The 20,154-nt window shown below is 36.7% G+C and overlaps 1 protein-coding gene across 1 annotated transcript; it reads right to left on the reverse strand.

Annotated features, from left to right (window-relative positions):
• Nucleotides 1-4,012: 4,012 nt before the first annotated feature.
• On the reverse strand, nucleotides 4,013-10,840 carry LOC131990766 (NLR family CARD domain-containing protein 3-like). Its single transcript, XM_059355882.1, has 8 exons — nucleotides 10,773-10,840; nucleotides 9,603-9,669; nucleotides 9,276-9,504; nucleotides 7,228-9,022; nucleotides 6,960-7,133; nucleotides 6,635-6,808; nucleotides 5,705-5,751; nucleotides 4,013-4,557 (listed from the first exon to the last, which is right to left on the reverse strand). Exons 1-8 carry the CDS (start codon nucleotides 10,838-10,840, stop codon nucleotides 4,013-4,015), a joined length of 3,099 nt encoding a protein of 1,032 aa, XP_059211865.1.
• Between the last annotated feature and the right edge of the window lie 9,314 nt (nucleotides 10,841-20,154).

A 20,154-nucleotide genomic window follows, 5' to 3' on the forward strand; every position in this document is an offset into this window, starting at 1 on the left:
ACACCCTCACAACTTCACAGTCCAAGTCTAAAAATAAAACAACAGAGTGATGTGAAAACCAGTCCTGTGGTAGATGTCAGCCCATCAGAAGTATATTAATTTGCTTTATCCACACCCTTACCTGTCCGAGGTATTTGGCTAATTAGATGCTGTTGTTACTTGTATGTATGTTTGTTGTATCTTATGTCTGACACATTAAACTTTCCTAATGAAAAAAATTGTTCACTATATCTCGAGACAGTGTCTTGTTTTACCTTGTATAACAATATGTCCCAGAAACACAAACAGACAAATCACTGAACAGATGGTGTATTTCCATCACCTGTCCACTAGATGGCAATTTGAATTACAAGCCTGTCACCCTGTAGAGACACAGTGTGGTAACTACATGTATTTATTTTTAAATGTACTGTCTTTAAAAACATCCTGTGAGTTTTCTGAGCAACAGTTTGTAAAAGTTTACAGCATATACATTCAGAACAATGAATGTGAACCTGACAAATAACAAAACATCAAATGAGAATAAACCAGTAGACAAGAATGTGAAAACTCTGTCATATCTAAATACCTCATCACAAACAGACCATCATCAAACTTCATGATTCAGATGAAACACAAAGTGCAGCCAACATGAGACACTGGATTCTACGAGAACAGCTCTGATTGTTAGATCTGATCCTGGACCAGAATTATTAAAGACCTCACAGAAGGACAATGGACAGTGTGTCTGATTCTCACCTGCTGAACTCACTTCAGGTCGACTTACAGACATTTTCCACCTTCATGTGTCGAGGAAACTCTGGGAGAGAAGAAGCTGCTCGTCTTCGTCTTCGTCAGTCCTGGTGTTTGTGAGCGTCTGAGCTGAGGACGCCGTCACACCCTCATAAGTTCACAGTCCAAGTCTAAAAATAAAACATCAGATTGACGTGAAAACCAGTCCAACATGTGGTAGATGTCAGCCTATTAAAGTGTTTTTATTTCCTTTTTCCACACCCTTACTTGCCTGAGGTGTTTAGCTAATTATTTATGTAGTTACTGTTGTTATGTTTGTTGTATCTGACGGATGAAATGTTATGCTTGTGTGGCAACAATAGTTAGTCGTCATGGTGACCATCAGCTGTGCTGCAGTCCCAGCCAATCACAGTGGGAGACTACCTCATAAAGGCAGCCATAAAGCACCTGGTTGGCCTTTTGCTTGCTGGAGGCTGGGTCACGTCACTCCTGTGCGTCCTCCATTCCCGCTCCCGTGACAGGAAGGCTGCCGGCAGTGGCTGCATTTCTCTCGTATGTCACCCATCCAGTGCTAATTTTAGTTATTGTTTGGTACAGGCTTCTTTGGGTGTTGCTGCTGGCTGCGTGCTGCGCACCGCTCCATGTGACACTTACTATTTGCCGCTGGTAGGTGTGTTTCTTTCTCCTCGTGTCCTCCCATTTGGAGTTGCATGCATTGCAACCTGTGTTTGTTTACAGGTTGCTCTTGTGTATTGTCATCCCTCCGCTCCACGCTGTATTGGCCGGGACTGCCTGACCGGTATGTAGTGCAGTGGTCTTAGCTTCCTCCTCCAGCCATTTGTAAGTTCCTCATTGTGTGTTTGTTTATTTGTTTTTATTGTAGGGTGACTGACTGTAGCGGCGCAGCGCCGGCTAATACGCCTTTAGAACCGCTGCTGTTTTGCGTCAGAGCTGCTTTACCTTACTGTTGCTTTGAATCATTGAAAGAAATTGTTTAAAGAGCTGTTTTGCTTCACCTGGAACTGTTTTTCGCCTGGCTTTGATTGGCCTTGTGCCGGACACTCATTGCCTCGCCAGGGCCCACTCGGCCTCTGGTCGCCTTGCTCATTTATTCGGCTGGCGAGAGTGTTTTGTGCTTCTTCCTCTTGCTGCTTAGGTGAATCGGTGGCTTGGCAAATGCTGTCTCTTTTATTGTTTGTGCAGCTACATCTTAACATGCATGTGCTTGTGAGAGAGGACAGTGAGGGAACATACGTTTGATTTTGATTTTGTTTTTCATTGTGGTAATTTCTTTCATTTCTTTTGTAAATGTTTTGGTTCCAACCCATAAATACGATTATCCTGTTAGTGTTGTGGTCATTTTTTGGGTTATTATCAGTTGCATCTCATTTGTGGTTATAGTGTTTTGCTTATTTGTCATTCGTGTTTAGTTACTATAGTTTCTGTACATTTAATTGTTAGATTTCTTCTGATATTGGTTATAGTTTTGTTTTCATTTTCTAACTGGTTGCTCTCTGATCTCCCCCATTCAGGTGCTGAGGCTACGGTGGTGGATTGGTGTCCTGGTGACGGTGTCCCCTTTGTATTGCGTTTGCACTTGGTTGATTCTTTTACTTTTATTTGCTTCACATGTGGTGTACCTGGGATCCCCCTCTCTTTTGGATGGTGTTTGTCACAGTAGGTCTCAACACTGATTGGTTCCTCTTATTTCCCCTTCACGAGTAAATTTTTACAGTAATTTTAAAACAGAAAATTGTATAAATAAAAGTATTTTTCTATTAACGAACTGCCGTCTCTGCCTTGTTGCATAATGGACCTCAGTGCCTTCCTTCATTTGTGTTAGTCCACTTAAAAGAAATCTCTGGGTGAAATTCCCTATCAATATTGCCTTAAAAGGCATAACCCCATACCTCATGCCGCCACACTGTCTTAGTTCAAATCAGTTGTTTGCTGGTCTTGAGACAGTGTTTTGTTTTATCCTGTTTTTCACTTCATTCCAAAATTACAGACAAATCACTGATTAGATGGTGTAGTTCTGTTACCTGTCCACTAGAAGGTGCTTACTAACCATCTGAGCTAAAGATCAGCTCAATTCAGAGAGTATCCATTTTAACCAGTCAGAGTGAGAGAAATCAGATGATGTAGTTCTACTATCTGTCCACTAGATGGTGCTGACTAACATCTGATGAAATGAAGCACAGCTTGTGTTTGAGTGTGAAAACAATAGTTGTGAGAATGTTGTTGATGTTGTGTTTATGAGAACATTGTGTGTGAAAACACACATTGTGAGAACATTGTATCAGAGATTGGTATTTTTGAGGACACAGTATGTGTTTGTACACAGTATGTGGACATAGTGTCTGCAGAATGATTGCCAGGACATTTGGTGTGAGGACCATGTGTGTATGTGAAAATGTGTCTGATGACAATTAACTATAGCAGGAAACAGAAAATAGTTCAGGAATAGAAAAAAAATGAAAAATATATAATTAAATTGGAGTTAAGTGATATGTAATGCACAGTGGAGCCCTGGCGGACAGGAGTGGAACTACAATACAGTTTTTAACAATAAATATTGTTTGTTATATAATAATACTGTTTGTTTCTTTCAGAGGCTCTAGCATGATCAATTTAAAGTCTATATAGAAGATACTCATATCATATGAAACTAGAAGATCTCCGGAATCCATTGGTGATGTCATCTTGTCAACCAGGGGGTGGAACAATGCGCAAAAATTAGCGCAAAAATATCACGGCCTGTCACAGGCTTTCCAATTCTTTTTTTGTGGATTGGTGTTGACAGGAATTTTTACACAGCAGTACCCCTCATAAATCCCAAATAAATCTGTAGACAAGTTGCAAGTTCTAGTTAGTCAATTTTATTGATTACAGCCCATTATTGATTATCATGAATCACAACAATTTGTACAGCATACAACACCCTCTGTCATTTGACCCTCAATTTGGATGAGGAAAACAATCCTTGAAAGGGTAAAAAACTGAAGACACCTTAGAGAGATCAACTGAGGAGGTATCAGCCTCCCAGGGCGGGCAGATGTACAATCGATGTTGTTTGTAGAAAGGAATGTCTTCATTAAGACACACAACGTGAATAGAAAATACTGAATAACTGAAAGTTATGGGTCGGATCAACAGGAGGAGTTCACCATCTCCGATTAAAAACATCTCTGACATGAAACTAAAAGTCAGCAAGCCAAATATTATCCAAACTGAAGCTTTGTCCAACATTTAAACCACAGGACAGGAAGTCGTCTCCATCCTACAGTGGACACAGAGACACTGAGGAACCATGTGACCAGAACCTAAACCCAGGATAAAGAGGTTCAGTGAATGTGGTGTTGAAGGTGTGGAGGTGGATCAGTGAGTCAGAGGAGACTCTGTAGAAGGACACAGAGCCAGCAGGACAGTCCACATACACTCCTATTCTACCAGAGGAGGAGGAGGAGGAGGAGGAGGAGGAGGAGAGGACTGTTTTTCTGTTATTGTGCCAGACAGAGTAACCATCATCAGAGAACTGCAGACTCCAGGACTGATTATTCCCTCCAAACACACAATCATCATTGTATCCTTTCCTGCTGATTCCTCTGTAACTCACTGCTACATAAACCCATCCTCTCCACTCGACCTCCCAGTAACAGCGACCAGTCAGACCATCTCTACACAGCAGCTGAGTCCACACGTCAAATCTCTCTGGATGATCAGGATATGACTGCTTATCTGTCACCAGACTCACCTTCCTGTTGTTCTCAGACAGTTTGAGTCTTCTGTTTACTGTGTTTGTATCCAGTGTGAGTTGACAGAAATCTGATGGAGAGAAAAAGACACAACACAGCAGCAGTTTATCATCAGATACATCTGAAGGGTTTATTCTTTCTTTGTGTCCTGATGTTGTTCATTTCTAGAAAATTTAATGATGACACATGTTGTCAGTAGAGTTGTTCCGATTCTGATACCAGTATCGGAAATGGCTCCGATACTGCCGAAAATGCTGGCATCGGAATCCGCGAGTACTGGAGTCCAGGCACTGATCCAATACCACATAATTTATTAAATGAGCTCTTAAATCAAGTGGCGCTGTGCTGCAACCTGCAGCTGTTGTTTTAGAGGGACGAGGAGGAATTGATTACGTAACACAGACACAACAGACACACACGTGTGTCAAAGCAGGTTGACGCGTGGCTTATTATGTCGGCGGTGTGGGAATATTTCACACTGGAATCTCCCACCAGCATTCGGCAGATGGCACTAGGGACCCCCCATTTTCAGCGACAAAAATTGTCAGTAAAACAGAGGATTAATGTTCCGTTAGTTAGACTATTTACATTGCAGCGCACATAGAAAGTCAGACGGCTGATGGTGTGTTCAAGGTCTACACGACTGTCAGAATTTTTGACGTTGTTCCGAGCTCCAAGTTTCAACTTTCAAGTTCTGACTTCAAGTGTTAGACCAGCCTTCAAAATAAAAGCAAACACATGTAGCTTTCAAAATAAGAGCACATGGATGTGTTAGCAGAGTCCACGACAGAATTTACAAGAAGACTGTCAAAAGAAGATGCCTTAAATAAAACATAGAAGAACCCTTATTCTCCTTTACAATAATTCTCTAAAATATGCAATGATTAAGATGGAATAGTGGCATAAGAATGTGCGAGAGGTACCAAATTTAGGCTTTTAGGGGAGTATGCTCCCGGACCCCCAGATTTATTTATTTAAGTTGCTGTTGCACTACTGTTTTCCATACTGTTTTTTTTTTCATAACATACTGGTATCGGATCGGTACTTGGTATTGGCTCATACCCACAGCACAAGTATCGGAATCGGTATCGGGAGGAAGAAAATGGTATCGGAACATCTCTAGTTGTCAGTCATGTTATAATGAATACATATCATAACTGTTAACTTTGTATTTAAAGCTGTTTTGTCTTCATTAGTCAAATGTAATCCACACTTACACTTCCTCAGACCAGGTGTTAACCTGTGCTCTCCACCATGGTCCACCCTGGAGGAAGAAACACAGTCACAATTATTTTCTATCCAACATGAGTCCTAACTGCTGTTCAACATGAAGCAGAGCTCCCCAGTTTGTCAGAGTGACAGAGAAACAGGCTGAAACTCTTCTGAGTCACCTGTCTCCATGATTCTGTCACTTTTCACTTTAAGAAGAAGAAGAAGAAGATTATGTGATATAATTTTTTTTTCAAGAGCACAGTCATCATTAATCTAATTTCTTTTTATTGATGTCCTCCCACATAATAAACATAATGATGCAAACACAAAGCCCACACTGTCAATTACTGTGACTCCCAGAAGGAATTTGTTGTTGTTCAATTTCTGGATAAAAAGGGATTAGGGTGAAGCAGGGTGAAGACTTTTAAGAATTTTACCATGTGATAAAACACAGCTAGTTCAATGTATTTTGTCAAAGGAGTCTGTTGCCATCTGAAAATATCTGTCTTGTTCCAACCTCTGCAATTATTGCGTCACGACTGCACATGTTCCAGGCAAAATGTTTGAACCATGATGACCTAGAAATCCACAAAACCATTCTGAAGATGGAGAAAATCTGAATTTATTGCATTGAAGTTAATTGAGTGGAGCCATAAAGTGACATAACAACGCCACCTGACTTGTAACAAATCCACATAACTTTACAATGACAGTCTTGTTTCAAACATAAACAATCGTCTCCTGGGATCAAAGTGCTGGGTTTGTTTGATCCATCCACCTTCTATGTGAAAGCTTGTTTTCAGGGTCCATATGGGTCCAATCAGAAAGTTATAATTTAAAAAATACAATATTAATTATAACCTTTGATGTGGAAGAACATTATAATTAGGAACCGAGAGACACCTGCAGTGTGAGCTCTTGTTGTCTGTCCATACCTGAGAGTCTTCAGTCTGCAGTGTGGATCCTCTTGTAGAGCAGACAGCTGCTTCTCTCCTGAGTCTCCTGGATGATTGTAGCTCAGGTCCAGCTCTCTCAGATGGGAGGGGTTGGCGTTCAGAGCTGAGGCCAGAGAAGAACATCCTTCCTCTGAGATCAGACAGCCTGACAGACTGGAATTTAAAAAAATATCATGAATACAGCAGTTAGAATATCATATCAAGACAGCAATCTGAGAAATATTGATGTTCATTAAAATAAACTTGAAGCTTGATTAGCAAAATTAAAGTTATCCCCTCTGTTTGTAAAAAGCTGAATACTGACCTTAGGATTTCCAGTGTACAGTTTGCACTCTTCAGTCCAACAGAAAGCCGCTCCACTCCTGAATCCTGTAGGTTATTGTTACTCAGGTCCAGGTCTCTCAGACTAGAGGACTGGGAGCTGAGGACTGAGGACAGAGCTTCACAGCTTCTCTCTGACAGGTTACAGCCACTCAGCCTGGAGAAATTTAGGAAATAAACACAAGCAGAAATTTTATTTGACATCTTCAACTTTTGAAACATTGTTTTTTTCCAGTGATTCCCCCACTCACAGAGCTTTGTTGGAGGCTTTAACCACTGGCAGCAGCCTCAGAAGAGCCTCCTCTGAAGCAGAGTATTTCTTCAGGTCAAACACTTCCAGATCTGTTTCTGATGACAATAAGATGAAGATCAGAGCTGACCACTGAGCAGGAGACAGTTTTCCTGTGGAGAGACTTCCTGATGTCAGGGACTGTTGGATCTCCTCCACTAGAGAACAATCATTCAGTTCATTCAGACAGTGGAACAGGTTGATACTTCTCTCTGCAGACAGATCCTCACTGATCTTCTTCTTGATGTACTTGGTTGTTTTCTGATTAGTCTGTGAGCCACTTCCTGTCTGTGTCAGCAGACCTCGTAGGAGTCTTTGATTGGTCTCCAGAGAAAGACCCAGGAGGAAGCGGAGGAACAAGTCCAGGTGTCCATTTGGACTCTGTAAGGCCTTGTCCACAGCACTCTGGTAGAGATGTTTTAGTTCAGGTTTGTCCCTGAAGACTTTGGACCACCATCTTGTTTCTGCCAACAGATTGACTCCGGAGTTGTTGAAAGTCAGATGGACATGAAGAGCAGCCAGAAACTCCTGAACACTCAGATGGACGAAGCAGAACACCCTGTCCTGGTACAGTCCACTCTCCTCTCTAAAGACCTGTGTGAACACTCCTGAGTACTTTGAGGCTGCTCTGATATCGATGCCACACTCTGTCAGGTCTGAGTCATAGAAGATCAGGTTTCCTTTCTGCAGCTGATCAAAAGCCAGTTTTCCCAGAGACTCAATAGTCTTTCTGCTCTCTGGACCCCAGTGTTGATCTGTCTCAGCTCCTCTATGATACTTGATGTTCTTCACTTTGGTCTGAACCACCAGAAAGTGGATGTACATCTCAGTCAGGGTCTTGGGCAGATCTCCTCCCTCTCTGGTTTTCATCAGCTTTTCCAGAACTCCAGCAGAGATCCAGCAGAAGACTGGGATCTGGCACATGATGTGGAGGCTTCGTGATGTCTTGATGTGGGAGATGATTCTGCCGGCCTGCTTCCTATCTCTGAATCTCTTCCTGAAGTACTCCTCCTTCTGTGGGTCAGTGAACCCTCTGACCTCTGTCACCATGTCAAAACAGTCAACAGGGATCTGATTGGCTGCTGAAGGTTGTGTGGTTATCCAGAGGCGAGCAGAGGGAAGCAGTTTCCCCCTGATGAGGTTTGTCAGCAGAACATCAAATGAGGTGGACTGTGTGACATCAGTCAGGACCTCAGTGTTGTGGAAGTCCAGAGGAAGTCGACACTCATCCAGACCGTCAAAGATCAACACAACGTGGAACTCTTCAAACCTGCAGATTCCTGCTTCTTTGGTTTCAGGATAGAAGTGATGAACAAGTTCCACCAAGCTGAACTTTTTCTCTTTCAGCATATTCAGCTCTCTGAAAGTGAATGGAAATATGAAGTGTATGTCCTGGTTGGTTTTGTCTTCAGCCCAGTCCAGAGTGAACTTCTGTGTTAAGACTGTTTTCCCAATGCCAGCCACTCCCTTTGTCAGCACTGTTCTGATTGGTTTATCTCTTCCAGGTGGGGTATTAAAGATGTCTTCTTGTCTGATTCTTGTTTCTGGTCTGTCTGGTTTCCTGGATGCTGTTTCAATCTGTCTGACCTCATGTTCATCATTGACCTCTGCAGTCCCTCCCTCTGTGATGTAGAGCTCTGTGTAGATCTGATTCAGAAGAGTCTGGTTTCCTGCTTTAGAGATCCCCTCAAACACAGACTGGAACTTCTTATTAAGTTTGGACTGAAGTTTACGACGGCACACTGGAGCAACAGTTCCTGAATGAACAAACAAGAAATGTAATGTATGTCATAAATCTGACAAGTGTACCTTTGAAGACATCAAGATGATATTAATTTTCCTGCTCACATCAGAACAGTTTCTGGTTGTTTTTTTAAAGCGCGAAATAATTCATATATCTGATACAAACCTATACATCATATTAACATTAATATTTGGTAATTGTAAACTTCTCCCATGTTTCCTCCGTTCCCTGTTTGCTTCAAGTTTAATTTGTTAAAATCCTCTTACTGCTCCGCAGACGGTCAGCCAGCTCCTCCTGCTTCATTCTTCTCAGGAAGTTCAGTGTGATCTTTAGAAATGCCTCTCTGCTTCTCCTCCTCTGTTCTTCATCCTCACCGTCCAACACCTCCTCATCCTCCCTCTGACTCTCCAAGCATTCTGGGTAATCTGGACTCAGGACTCTCTGGAACTTCTTCAGCTCGTTCTTCACAAAACTGACAATGTTCCCCTCCAGCAGCTGGAAGAGTAAACAATGTAAACTGTACTAATAGTACTCCACATCAGACCATCTTTTGTGGCTGTTGTAATTGAAAGTGTTTTTGTACATTTACATACCATAAATATGGAGTCCTGGTCTGTCAGATGCTGACCAGGGGGATCCTCTAAGTTCTCCTGATGAACTCTGTGAAGAAAATCAAATACACCAAAGTTGTTCTGTCAGTTCTGTGACTCCAGTATTTATAAATACTATTGTTCATCAAAAGGAAATAAACTTAAATCAATGTCCATGTTTGATTTTGTTCAATGTGTTTAATTAAGTATCATTGTTGTGCTGTGTATTGAATTGTGTGTAAGTTTTAGTTTTTAAGACACAGGGTCTTGCATACACAGTAACCATTATTTTCCTAACCCTGCACCAGTCAATCATGTACATCATAAATAACAAAGATACATTTTGGAGGAGAAGTCACTGTTCCTGCTCCACATTGTTTCTTTGTTCACATCTGTTTACACTTGAAAATAGTCTGCTTAGATTAGATATTGTGTTGTGTTTTGTTTTACTTTGCTTTGTGCTGAATAAATGTTTTTTTGAATACACAAGCTGTCTATTTACTGTTGCACCAGTGTGAATGATGCCAGACTCTTCTATGCAAATAACTGTAAAAGCATGTTACTAAATATTGATGTTGTGATTTTATTATTGTTATTGAATTAGTAATTTTAACAAAGGTCCAAACATCTTTTCTGTGTTTTATAGAGTGGTGCCTTTACCAAAGGTCTCTTAGAGTAAACTAAGTAATTGTCCAATATAATTAATTATTGTTTCTGATAATCATAAATAGCTTCCAATAGACATTTTAGCACCCATTTGCAATGTAAGACCAGTGAGACCACAAAAAAACGTCAAAAATTGAAATGAAGGAACTCAAATGTACAAATATGAACCAAGACTTTTTTATTTTCTCATTATTCATTTAAGGCAACTGAGATTTGTGAATGTGCATCCTGATTAAAAAAAAACTATGGAAACTAAATCATTCATCACTCTCGTTTCAGTGTGTATGTGTATTCACAAATACACATTCTCAAAACAGCATCTAGCTGTTTCTGGATTTGAAGCTTTGAACCCTGAGGTTTTTGTTTTTTTTACCAACATCTGCAAAGTGAGACTTCAAAAAGGTCAGAGTTTGAACAACGTAGGTCAAGTTTCATAAAAAAATAATAAATCAAACCTCATATCAAGACAGATCAATAATGACAGACATAAAGACTTTATATTCTTACCTTCGATCAGCAGAGTGGTGTCCAGCTTTTAAATTAATAGGTTTACCCATAGACCGGTCACTCTTCATGGACACACAGCTGGGTCCAGGTCCAGGTCCAGGTCCAGGTTCAAGAGAGTCTTGTCTGTCATGTTGGATGCTGATAGAATCACAAACACTGAAATGTTCCAATATAAGTAAATACAATAGGTTCAAAATACAGTTACAAAGAGGATGAATAATACAGATTTCAAACAAAATGTTGATAGGTGATGTTTTACAAGAAACTAAGATGAATTATTACTTTTGATCTTCAGTCTGGTGTTCATCTTTGAAGTTAAGTTGTTCAAACATAGAATGGTCACTCTTCATGGACCCACAGCTGGGGACAGGTTCAGGTTCAGCTCCAGGTCCAGGAGAGTCTGGTCTGTTCAACACAAACACACACAGAGCTTTGAGTGTGAATAATGATTGTGGAGTGATTTGAGTGCTGAAGAGTCCTGGACAGTTAGAGATCCTCATCTCACCTCTGAGCTTTGGTCTGGCTGTCATGTTCCCCACAGAGAGTGGTTTTAGAGGGACGGACTCCCTCCTTTCTGTCCTCACACTGATCCATAGCAGAGTCCACACCTTCACACAAACACAACAACATGCTCAGTCATTACAACAAGCTGCACATCACAGGACACATTAGCTCTTTTAATGGTCTCGCCCCATCTTACCTCTCTGAGCTGCTGCACCCCTACTCTACCACTCGGTCTCTCAGGTCAGCTGACCAGTTGCTCCTGAGAGTGCCGAGAGGTCGGCTGAAGCTTAGAGGGGAACCAGCGTTTGCCATCGCAGCTCCAAAACTCTTGAATGAATTACCGCTGCACATCAGACAGGCCTCCTCACTGTCTCATTTTAAATCTCTTCTTAAAATCAACCTCTTCTCGTTGGCTTTTAACACCACGTAGAGTGTTGATTTTATGTTTTTTTATGATTTTATGTTTTTATGTGTATACATGCATTTTTTTTTGTTTGAGCGGGCACTGCATTTTATTTTATTTTTTTTTAATTCTGTTTTATCATATTGATTTTAGTGTTTTATTCTCTACTTATCTTTTTTAAATGTGTTTCTGTGCAGCACTTTGAAAACCATGTGTTTGTTATAAACGTGCTATATCAATAAAGTGGATTGGATTAGTTTGAGATGCAGCTCAGCACTGTGTGTCAAGTTGTTCTTGTCAAAAATATGTAACGACTTAATATTCAAAAGTCCCGCCGATGGAACCTCGCAATTTCCGCCAGTATGTCCAGTACATTCCTAGAATTGAAGAAAAAAAATGCAGAGAGCCGCCCAAATATTACAAGTTGGACTAGTCCTTTATTTTACATTGTCAAAATGTGGGTTTCTATTGCCAGTGTAGAGTTTTGTGCAAATAATTGTCCTTTCTTGTTTCAGGAAGCCCTAATTAACTCCTCTTGCTCAAAAAAATTGAGTTTGTTAGATGATTCTATTTTTTATGTTGCCCCCACACCTTGAAAAGAACTACAGTTTATACACTTTTAAAATTTGATACAAACACAAAAGTTGCATTAATTGTATTAGTGCATCCACAAATGCACTGTTTGCAATAATTAAAAAAATGTTTTGATGTAAAGCCCTGAACTTTTGTTACATCCTTAAGAACAAAATGTATCTTAGGGGTTTATGGGTGCAGAGAGAAAAAACAAGATCTGTGTCTTTAAATCTTTAAGTCATGACAAAAGGTGAGACACAAAAGCTGAATAGAGACACAGATAACAGATAAACACACCTGAGCCAAGTGGATCCAAACTGTCAGACCAGTTCAGACATTCCAGACATTTTTCACTGATGATGTGAACTCAGATTACAATCAAACTGTTGAATCTACCACAAACATCACTTTTAAATCTTTATAAAACCATTGTTCTTTAACTCAGAGAGAAATTCTGCAGAATAATTCATATATATACTTTCTAAAACAGCCAATCAGCATCAAGAAACATTCCTCCTGTGCAGTGAAACAGTGACGCAGCACAATGTGATCAAAGTGATCCTGATGATGAAACATTTACAGATTCCTCTGGTAGGATTCTCACCTGCTGAACTCACTTCAGGTCGACTTACAGACACTTTCCACCTTCATGTGTGGAGGAAACTCTGGGAGAGAAGAAGCTGCTCGTCTTCGTCTTCATCAGTCCTGGTGTCTGTGAGCGTCTGAGCTGAGGACGCCGTCACACCCTCACAACTTCACAGTCCAAGTCTAAAGATAAAACAACAGAGTGACGTGAAAACCAGTCCAACCAGTGGGAGAAACCCAGTCAGAGAGAGATAAATCAGATGGTGTAGTTCTACTATCTGTCCACTAGATGGTGCTACTAACCATCTGATGAAATGAAGCTCAGCTTGTGTGTTTGAGTGTGAAAATAATAGTTGTAAGAATGTTTTTTGTCTTGTGTTTATGGGAACATTGTGTCAGATATTGGTATTTGTCATATTATATATGACTTATATAAATTATGAAATAAATGTAAATATAAATGTATAAAAAAGTCAAAGCAGTTCAGTAGTTTTATTCTTTTATTAAATAAAATAATGAACAAATAATGAAAAAAATATGAAAAAATGAAATGAAATGAATGAATAAAATGAATTAATGCAAAAAAAACACAATAAATAAAATATATAAATATATAAATTATAATGACATTTATATTAAAACATTATGAAAAAAGTCCCCTGAAATAAAATATTTTTTTATGTATTCATATCTACCGATCTAATGAATAAATCAATAAATGTATTTAAAATAAATTCTGAAAATAAGGAGCAAAACACACATGAAAATATAAACTTTTTTACGTTTTATTTATTAAGAGATAAACAAACCAATAAATAAATAAATATTACTATGAAGTAAATCCTAAAATAAAAAAGAGGCAAAACGTTTATTATTATTACATGTAGATATGAATATATAAATGAGTCAATACAGTTCAGTTTCACATTTTTTATAAAATAAATAGGTTTTTTTATTTTAAAAAGGAAAATTTAAACTTTTAACAAACTAATTTGAGTCATATTATTTCCTGAAGCAACATTAATTTGACTCTGTTTTTATTTCCTTTAAAAAAACAAGAAAATATCAAAAATGTTTGTTCTCCAGCAGCGTTGGGAGTTTGTTTACTAAAGGACAGATTAAAAACAAACAAATGTTGAGCTTCTAATACAAAGTAACTCGTATTTATGACATTTCACCACTTTGTTCTTTTTCTGTTCATCGATAATCTCTTCTTAAAAACATCTGAGTGAAGCATCTTCTCATCTTTAGACGATCTTTGAAACTTTTACTACTGATACTTTAACTTCATGTACTTTTACTGCTGATACTTTAACTTCATGTACTTTTACTACTAATACTTTAATTTCATGTACTTTTACTACTGATACTTTAACTTCATGTACTTTTACTACTGATACTTTAACTTCATGTACTTTTACTACTAATACTTTAACTTCATGTACTTTTACTGCTGATACTTTAATTTCATGTACTTTAACTACTGATACTTTAACTTCATGTACTTTTACTGCTGATACTTTAATTTCATGTGCTTTTACTACTGATACTTCAACTTCATGTACTTTTACTTCTGATACTCTAACTTCATGTACTTTTACTGCTGATACTTTAACTTCATGTACTTTTACTACTGAGACTTTAATTTCATGTACTTTTACTGCTGATACTTTAACTTCATGTACTTTTACTGCTGATACTTTAACTTCATGTTCTTTTACTACTGATACTTTAACATCATGCACTTTTACTGCTGATACTTTAACTTTATGTACTTTTACTACTGATACTTTAACTTCATGTACTTTTTATACTGATACTTTAACTTCATGTACTTTCACTGCTGATACTTTAACTTCATGTACTTTTACTACTGATACTTTAACTTCAAGTACTTTTACTACTAATACTTTAACTTCATGTACTTTTACAACTAAAACTTTAACTTAATCTACTTTTACAACTGATACTATAACTTCCTGTATATTCACTGCTGATACTTTAACTTCATGTACTTTTACTACTGATACTTTAATTTCATGTACTTTTACTACTGATACTTCAACTTCATGTACTTTTGCTTCTGATACTCTAACTTCATGTACTTTTACTGCTGATACTATAACTTCATGTACTTTTACTGCTGATAATTTAAAGATAACTAGCATACTTTTACTGCTGATACTTTAACTTCATGTACTTTTACTGCCGATAATTTAAAGATAACTAGCATACTTTTACCTCTGATACTTTAACTTCATGTACTTTTACTGCTGATACTTTAACTTCATGTACTTTTACCTCTGATACTTTAACTTCATGTACTTTTACTGCTGATACTTTAACTTCATGTACTTTTACTGCTGACACTTTAACTTCATGTACTTTTACTACTGATACTCTAAAGATAACTAGTATACTTTTACTGCTGATACTTTAACTTCATGTACTTTTACAACTAAAACTTTAACTTCATGTACTTTTTCAACTGATACTATAACTACCTCTATATTCACTGCTGATACTTTAACTTCATCTACTTTTACTGCTGATACTTTAATTTCATGTACTTTTACTACTGATGCTTCAACTTCATGTACTTTTACTTCTGATACTCTAACTTCATGTACTTTTACTGCTGATACTTTAACTTCATGTACTTTTACTTCTGATACTTTAACTTCATGTACTTTTACTGCTGATACTTTAACTTCATGTACTTTTACTGCTGATACTTTAACTTCGTGTACTTTTACTACTGATACTTTAATTTCATGTACTTTTACTGCTGATACTTTAACTTCATGTACTTTTGCTACTGATACTTTAACTTCATGTACCTTTACTGGTGATACTCTAACTTCATGTTCTTTTACTACTGATACTTTAACATCATGTACTTTTACTGCTGAAACTTTTACTGATACTGTAACTTCATGTACTTTTAGTACCGAAACTTTAACCTCATGTACTTTTACTGCTGATACTTTAACTTCATGTAATTTTACTGCTGATACTTTAACTTCATGTACCTTTACTACTGATACTTTAACTTCATGTACTTTTACTGCTGATACTTTAACTTCATGTTCTTTTACTACTGATACTTTAACATCATGTACTTTTACTGCTGATACTTTAACTTCATGTACTTTTACTACTGATACTTTAACTTCATGTACTTTTTATACTGATACTTTAACTTCATGTACTTTCACTGCTGATACTTTAACTTCATGTACTTTTACTACTGATACTTTAACTTCATGTACTTTTACTGCTGATACTTTAACTTCATGTACTTTTACTACTGATACTTTAACTTCATGTACTTTTACTGCTGATACTTTAACTTCATGTACTTTTACTACTGATACTGTAACTTCATGTACTTTTAGTACCGAAACTTTAACCTCATGTACTTTTACTGCTGATACTTTAACTTAATGTACTTTTACTGCTGATACTTTAACTTCATGTACTTTTACTGCTGAAACTTTAAATTCATGTACTTTTACTACTGATACTTTAATTTCATGTACTTTTACTGCTGATACTTTAACTTCATGTACTTTTACCTCTGATACTTTAACTTCATGTACTTTTACTGCTGATACTTTAACTTCATGTACTTTTACCTCTGATACTTTAACTTCATGTACTTTTACTGCTGATACTTTAACTTCATGTACTTTTACTGCTGACACTTTAACTTCATGTACTTTTACTACTGATACTCTAAAGATAACTAGTATACTTTTACTGCTGATACTTTAACTTCATGTACTTTTACAACTAAAACTTTAACTTCATGTACTTTTTCAACTGATACTATAACTACCTCTATATTCACTGCTGATACTTTAACTTCATCTACTTTTACTGCTGATACTTTAATTTCATGTACTTTTACTACTGATGCTTCAACTTCATGTACTTTTACTTCTGATACTCTAACTTCATGTACTTTTACTGCTGATACTTTAACTTCATGTACTTTTACTGCTGATACTTTATAGATAACTAGTATACTTTTACTGCTGACACTTTAACTTCATGTACTTTTACTGCTGATACTTTAACTTTGTGTACTTTTACTACTGATACTTTAATTTCATGTACTTTTACTGCTGATACTTTAACTTCATGTACTTTTACTACTGATACTTTAACTTCATGTAATTTTACTGGTGATACTTTAACTTCATGTTCTTTTACTACTGATACTTTAACATCATGTACTTTTACTGCTGATACTTTTACTGATACTGTAACTTCATGTACTTTTAGTACCGAAACTTTAACCTCATGTACGTTTACTGCTGATACTTTAACTTCATGTACTTTTACTGCTGATACTTTAAATTCATGTACTTTTACTGCTGATACTCTAACTTCATGTACTTTTACTGCTGATACTTTAACTTCATGTACTTTTACCTCTGATACTTTAACTTCATGTAATTTTACTGCTGATACTTTAACTTCATGTACTTTTACTACTGATACTCTAAAGATAACTAGTATACTTTTACTGCTGATACTTTAACTTCATGTATTTTTCCTGCTAATACTTTAACATGTACTTTTACTACTGATACTTTAACTTCATGTACTTTTACAACTAAAACTTTAACTTCATGTACTTTTTCGACTGATACCATAACTTCCTGTATATTCACTGCTGATACTTTAACTTCATCTACTTTTACTGCTGATACTTTAATTTCATGTACTTTTACTACTGATACTTCAACTTCATGTACTTTTACTTCTGATGCTCTAACTTCATGTACTTTTACTGCTGATACTTTAACTTCATGTACTTTTACTGCTAATACTTTATAGATAACTAGTATACTTTTACTGCTGACACTTTAACTTCATGTACTTTTACTGCTGATACTTTAACTTTGTGTACTTTTACTGCTGATACTTTAACTTCATGTACTTTTACTACTGATACTTTAACTTCATGTACTTTTACTGCTGATACTTTAACTTCATGTTCTTTTACTACTGATACTTTAACATCATGTACTTTTACTGATACTGTAACTTCATGTACTTTTAGTACCGAAACTTTAACCTCATGTACTTTTACTGCTGATACTTTAACTTCATGTACTTTTACTGCTGATACTTTAATTTCATGTACTTTTACTGCTGATACTTTAACTTCATGTACTTTTACCTCTGATACTTTAACTTCATGTACTTTTACCTCTGATACTTTAACTTCATGTACTTTTACTGCTGATACTTTAACTTCATGTACTTTTACTGCTGACACTTTAACTTCATGTACTTTTACTACTGATACTTTAAAGATAACTAGTATACTTTTACTGCTGATACTTTAACTTCATGTACTTTTTCAACTGATACTATAACTTCCTGTATATTCACTGCTGATACTTTAACGTCATCTACTTTTACTACTGATACTTTAACTTCATGTACTTTTACTGCTGATACTTTAACTTCATGTTCTTTTACTACTGATACTTTAACATCATGTACTTTTACTGCTGATACTTTAACTATTTTAAGATGATAAAAGTTCTGTACATTTACTGCTAATACTTTAAAGAAAACTTGTGTACTTTTACTGCTGATACTTTAAAGACAACTTGTGTACTTTTACCTCTGATACTTTTACTACTAAAAGCTGGTAATACCTGTGTACTTTTACTGCTGATACTTGAAACACAACTTGTGTACGTTCACTTCTGATATTTTACTACTATAAGCAGATAATAATTGTGTACTTTTACTGCTGATACTTGAAACACAACTTGTGTACTTTCACTTCTGATATTTTACTACTACAAACTGATAATACTCGTGTACTTTTACTGCTGATACTTGTTAATACTTATGTACTTCTACTGCTGATACTTAATAAGAAGTTGATAATACTTGTGTACTTTTACTGCTGATACTTTACATGAAGCTGATAATACTTGTGTACTTTTACTGCTGATACTTTACATGAAGCTGATAATACTTGTGTACTTTTACTGCTGATACTTTACATGAAGCTGATAATGCTTGTGTACTTTTACTGCTGATACTTTACATGAAGCTGATAATACATGTGTACTTTTACTGCTGATATTTTACTTGGGGCTTATAATACTTGTGTATGTTTACTGCTGATACTTTCAAGACAACTTTTGTACTTTTACTGCTGATACTTGATAAAACTTTTGTATTTTACTGCTGATAATTTTAAGACATTCGTGTACTTTTACTGCTGATGCTTTAAATACAACTTGTGTACTTTTACTGCTGATAATTTTAAGACAGTTGTGTACTTTTACTGCTGATACTTTACATGGAGCTGATAATACTTGTGTACTTTTACTGCTGATACTTTACATGGAGCTGATAATACTTGTGTACTTTTACTGCTGATACTTTACATGGAGCTGATAATACTTGTGTACTTCTACTGCTGATACTTTACATGGAGGTGATAATAGTTGTGTACTTTTACCGCTGATACTTTACATGGAGCTGATAATACTTGTGTACTTTTACTGCTGATACTTTACATGGAGCTGATAATACTTGTGTACTTTTACTGCTGATACTTTACATGGAGCTGATAATACTTGTGTACTTTTACTGCTGATACTTTACATGGAGCTGATAATACTTGTGTACTTTTACGGCTGATACTTTACATGGAGCTGATAATACTTGTGTACTTTTCCCAGTCAGACCAGTGTCAGAAACCCAGTCAGAGAGATAAACCAGATGATGTAGTTCTACTATCTGTCCACTAGATGGTGCTGACTAACATCTGATGAAATGAAGCTCAGAAGTGTGTTTGTGAAAACACAATTTGTCAGGACAATGTGTTTGAGATTAGTAATTTTGAGAACAAGATGTTTTAATGGGGATATAGTGTCTGTAGAGTGATTGCGAGGACATTCAGTTTGAGGACCATGTGTGTATGTGACAATGTTTCTGAGGACAATTAACTTCAGCAGGAAACAGAATATAGATAATGAACAGAAAAAAATGACTATCAATTAATAATTAAATTGTGTTGTACTTATATGTAATGCTCAGTGGAGCCCCTGGTGGACAGGAGTGGAACTACAATAAAGTTTTAACAATAGATATTGTATGTCCCCCTGATGCTCTGATGTCCTGTGCTGTTTGTTTCTTTCAGAAGCTCTAGCGGGATCAATTTTAAGCCTACATAGAAGATACACATATCATATGAAACAAGAAGATCTCAGGAATCCATTGGAGATGTCATCTTGTCAACCAGGGGGTGGAATAATGCACCTAAGTTAGTGC

This window comes from Centropristis striata, chromosome 18 (genome assembly GCF_030273125.1).
Source record: "Centropristis striata isolate RG_2023a ecotype Rhode Island chromosome 18, C.striata_1.0, whole genome shotgun sequence".
In the NCBI taxonomy this organism is placed as follows: domain Eukaryota; kingdom Metazoa; phylum Chordata; class Actinopteri; order Perciformes; family Serranidae; genus Centropristis; species Centropristis striata.

Excerpts from the sequence above, each read along its gene's own strand:
- LOC131990766 (XM_059355882.1), bottom strand. The coding sequence starts at position 10,840 with ATGAAGAGTGACCGGTCTATGGGTAAACCTATTAATTTAAAAGCTGGA. Across the intron at positions 9,505-9,602 it reads ACCAGGACTCCATATTTATG|CTGCTGGAGGGGAACATTGT; the intron begins GTATGTAAATGT and ends TTACTCTTCCAG. Across the intron at positions 5,752-6,634 it reads TGCAGACTGAAGACTCTCAG|GGTGGACCATGGTGGAGAGC; the intron begins GTATGGACAGAC and ends TTCTTCCTCCAG.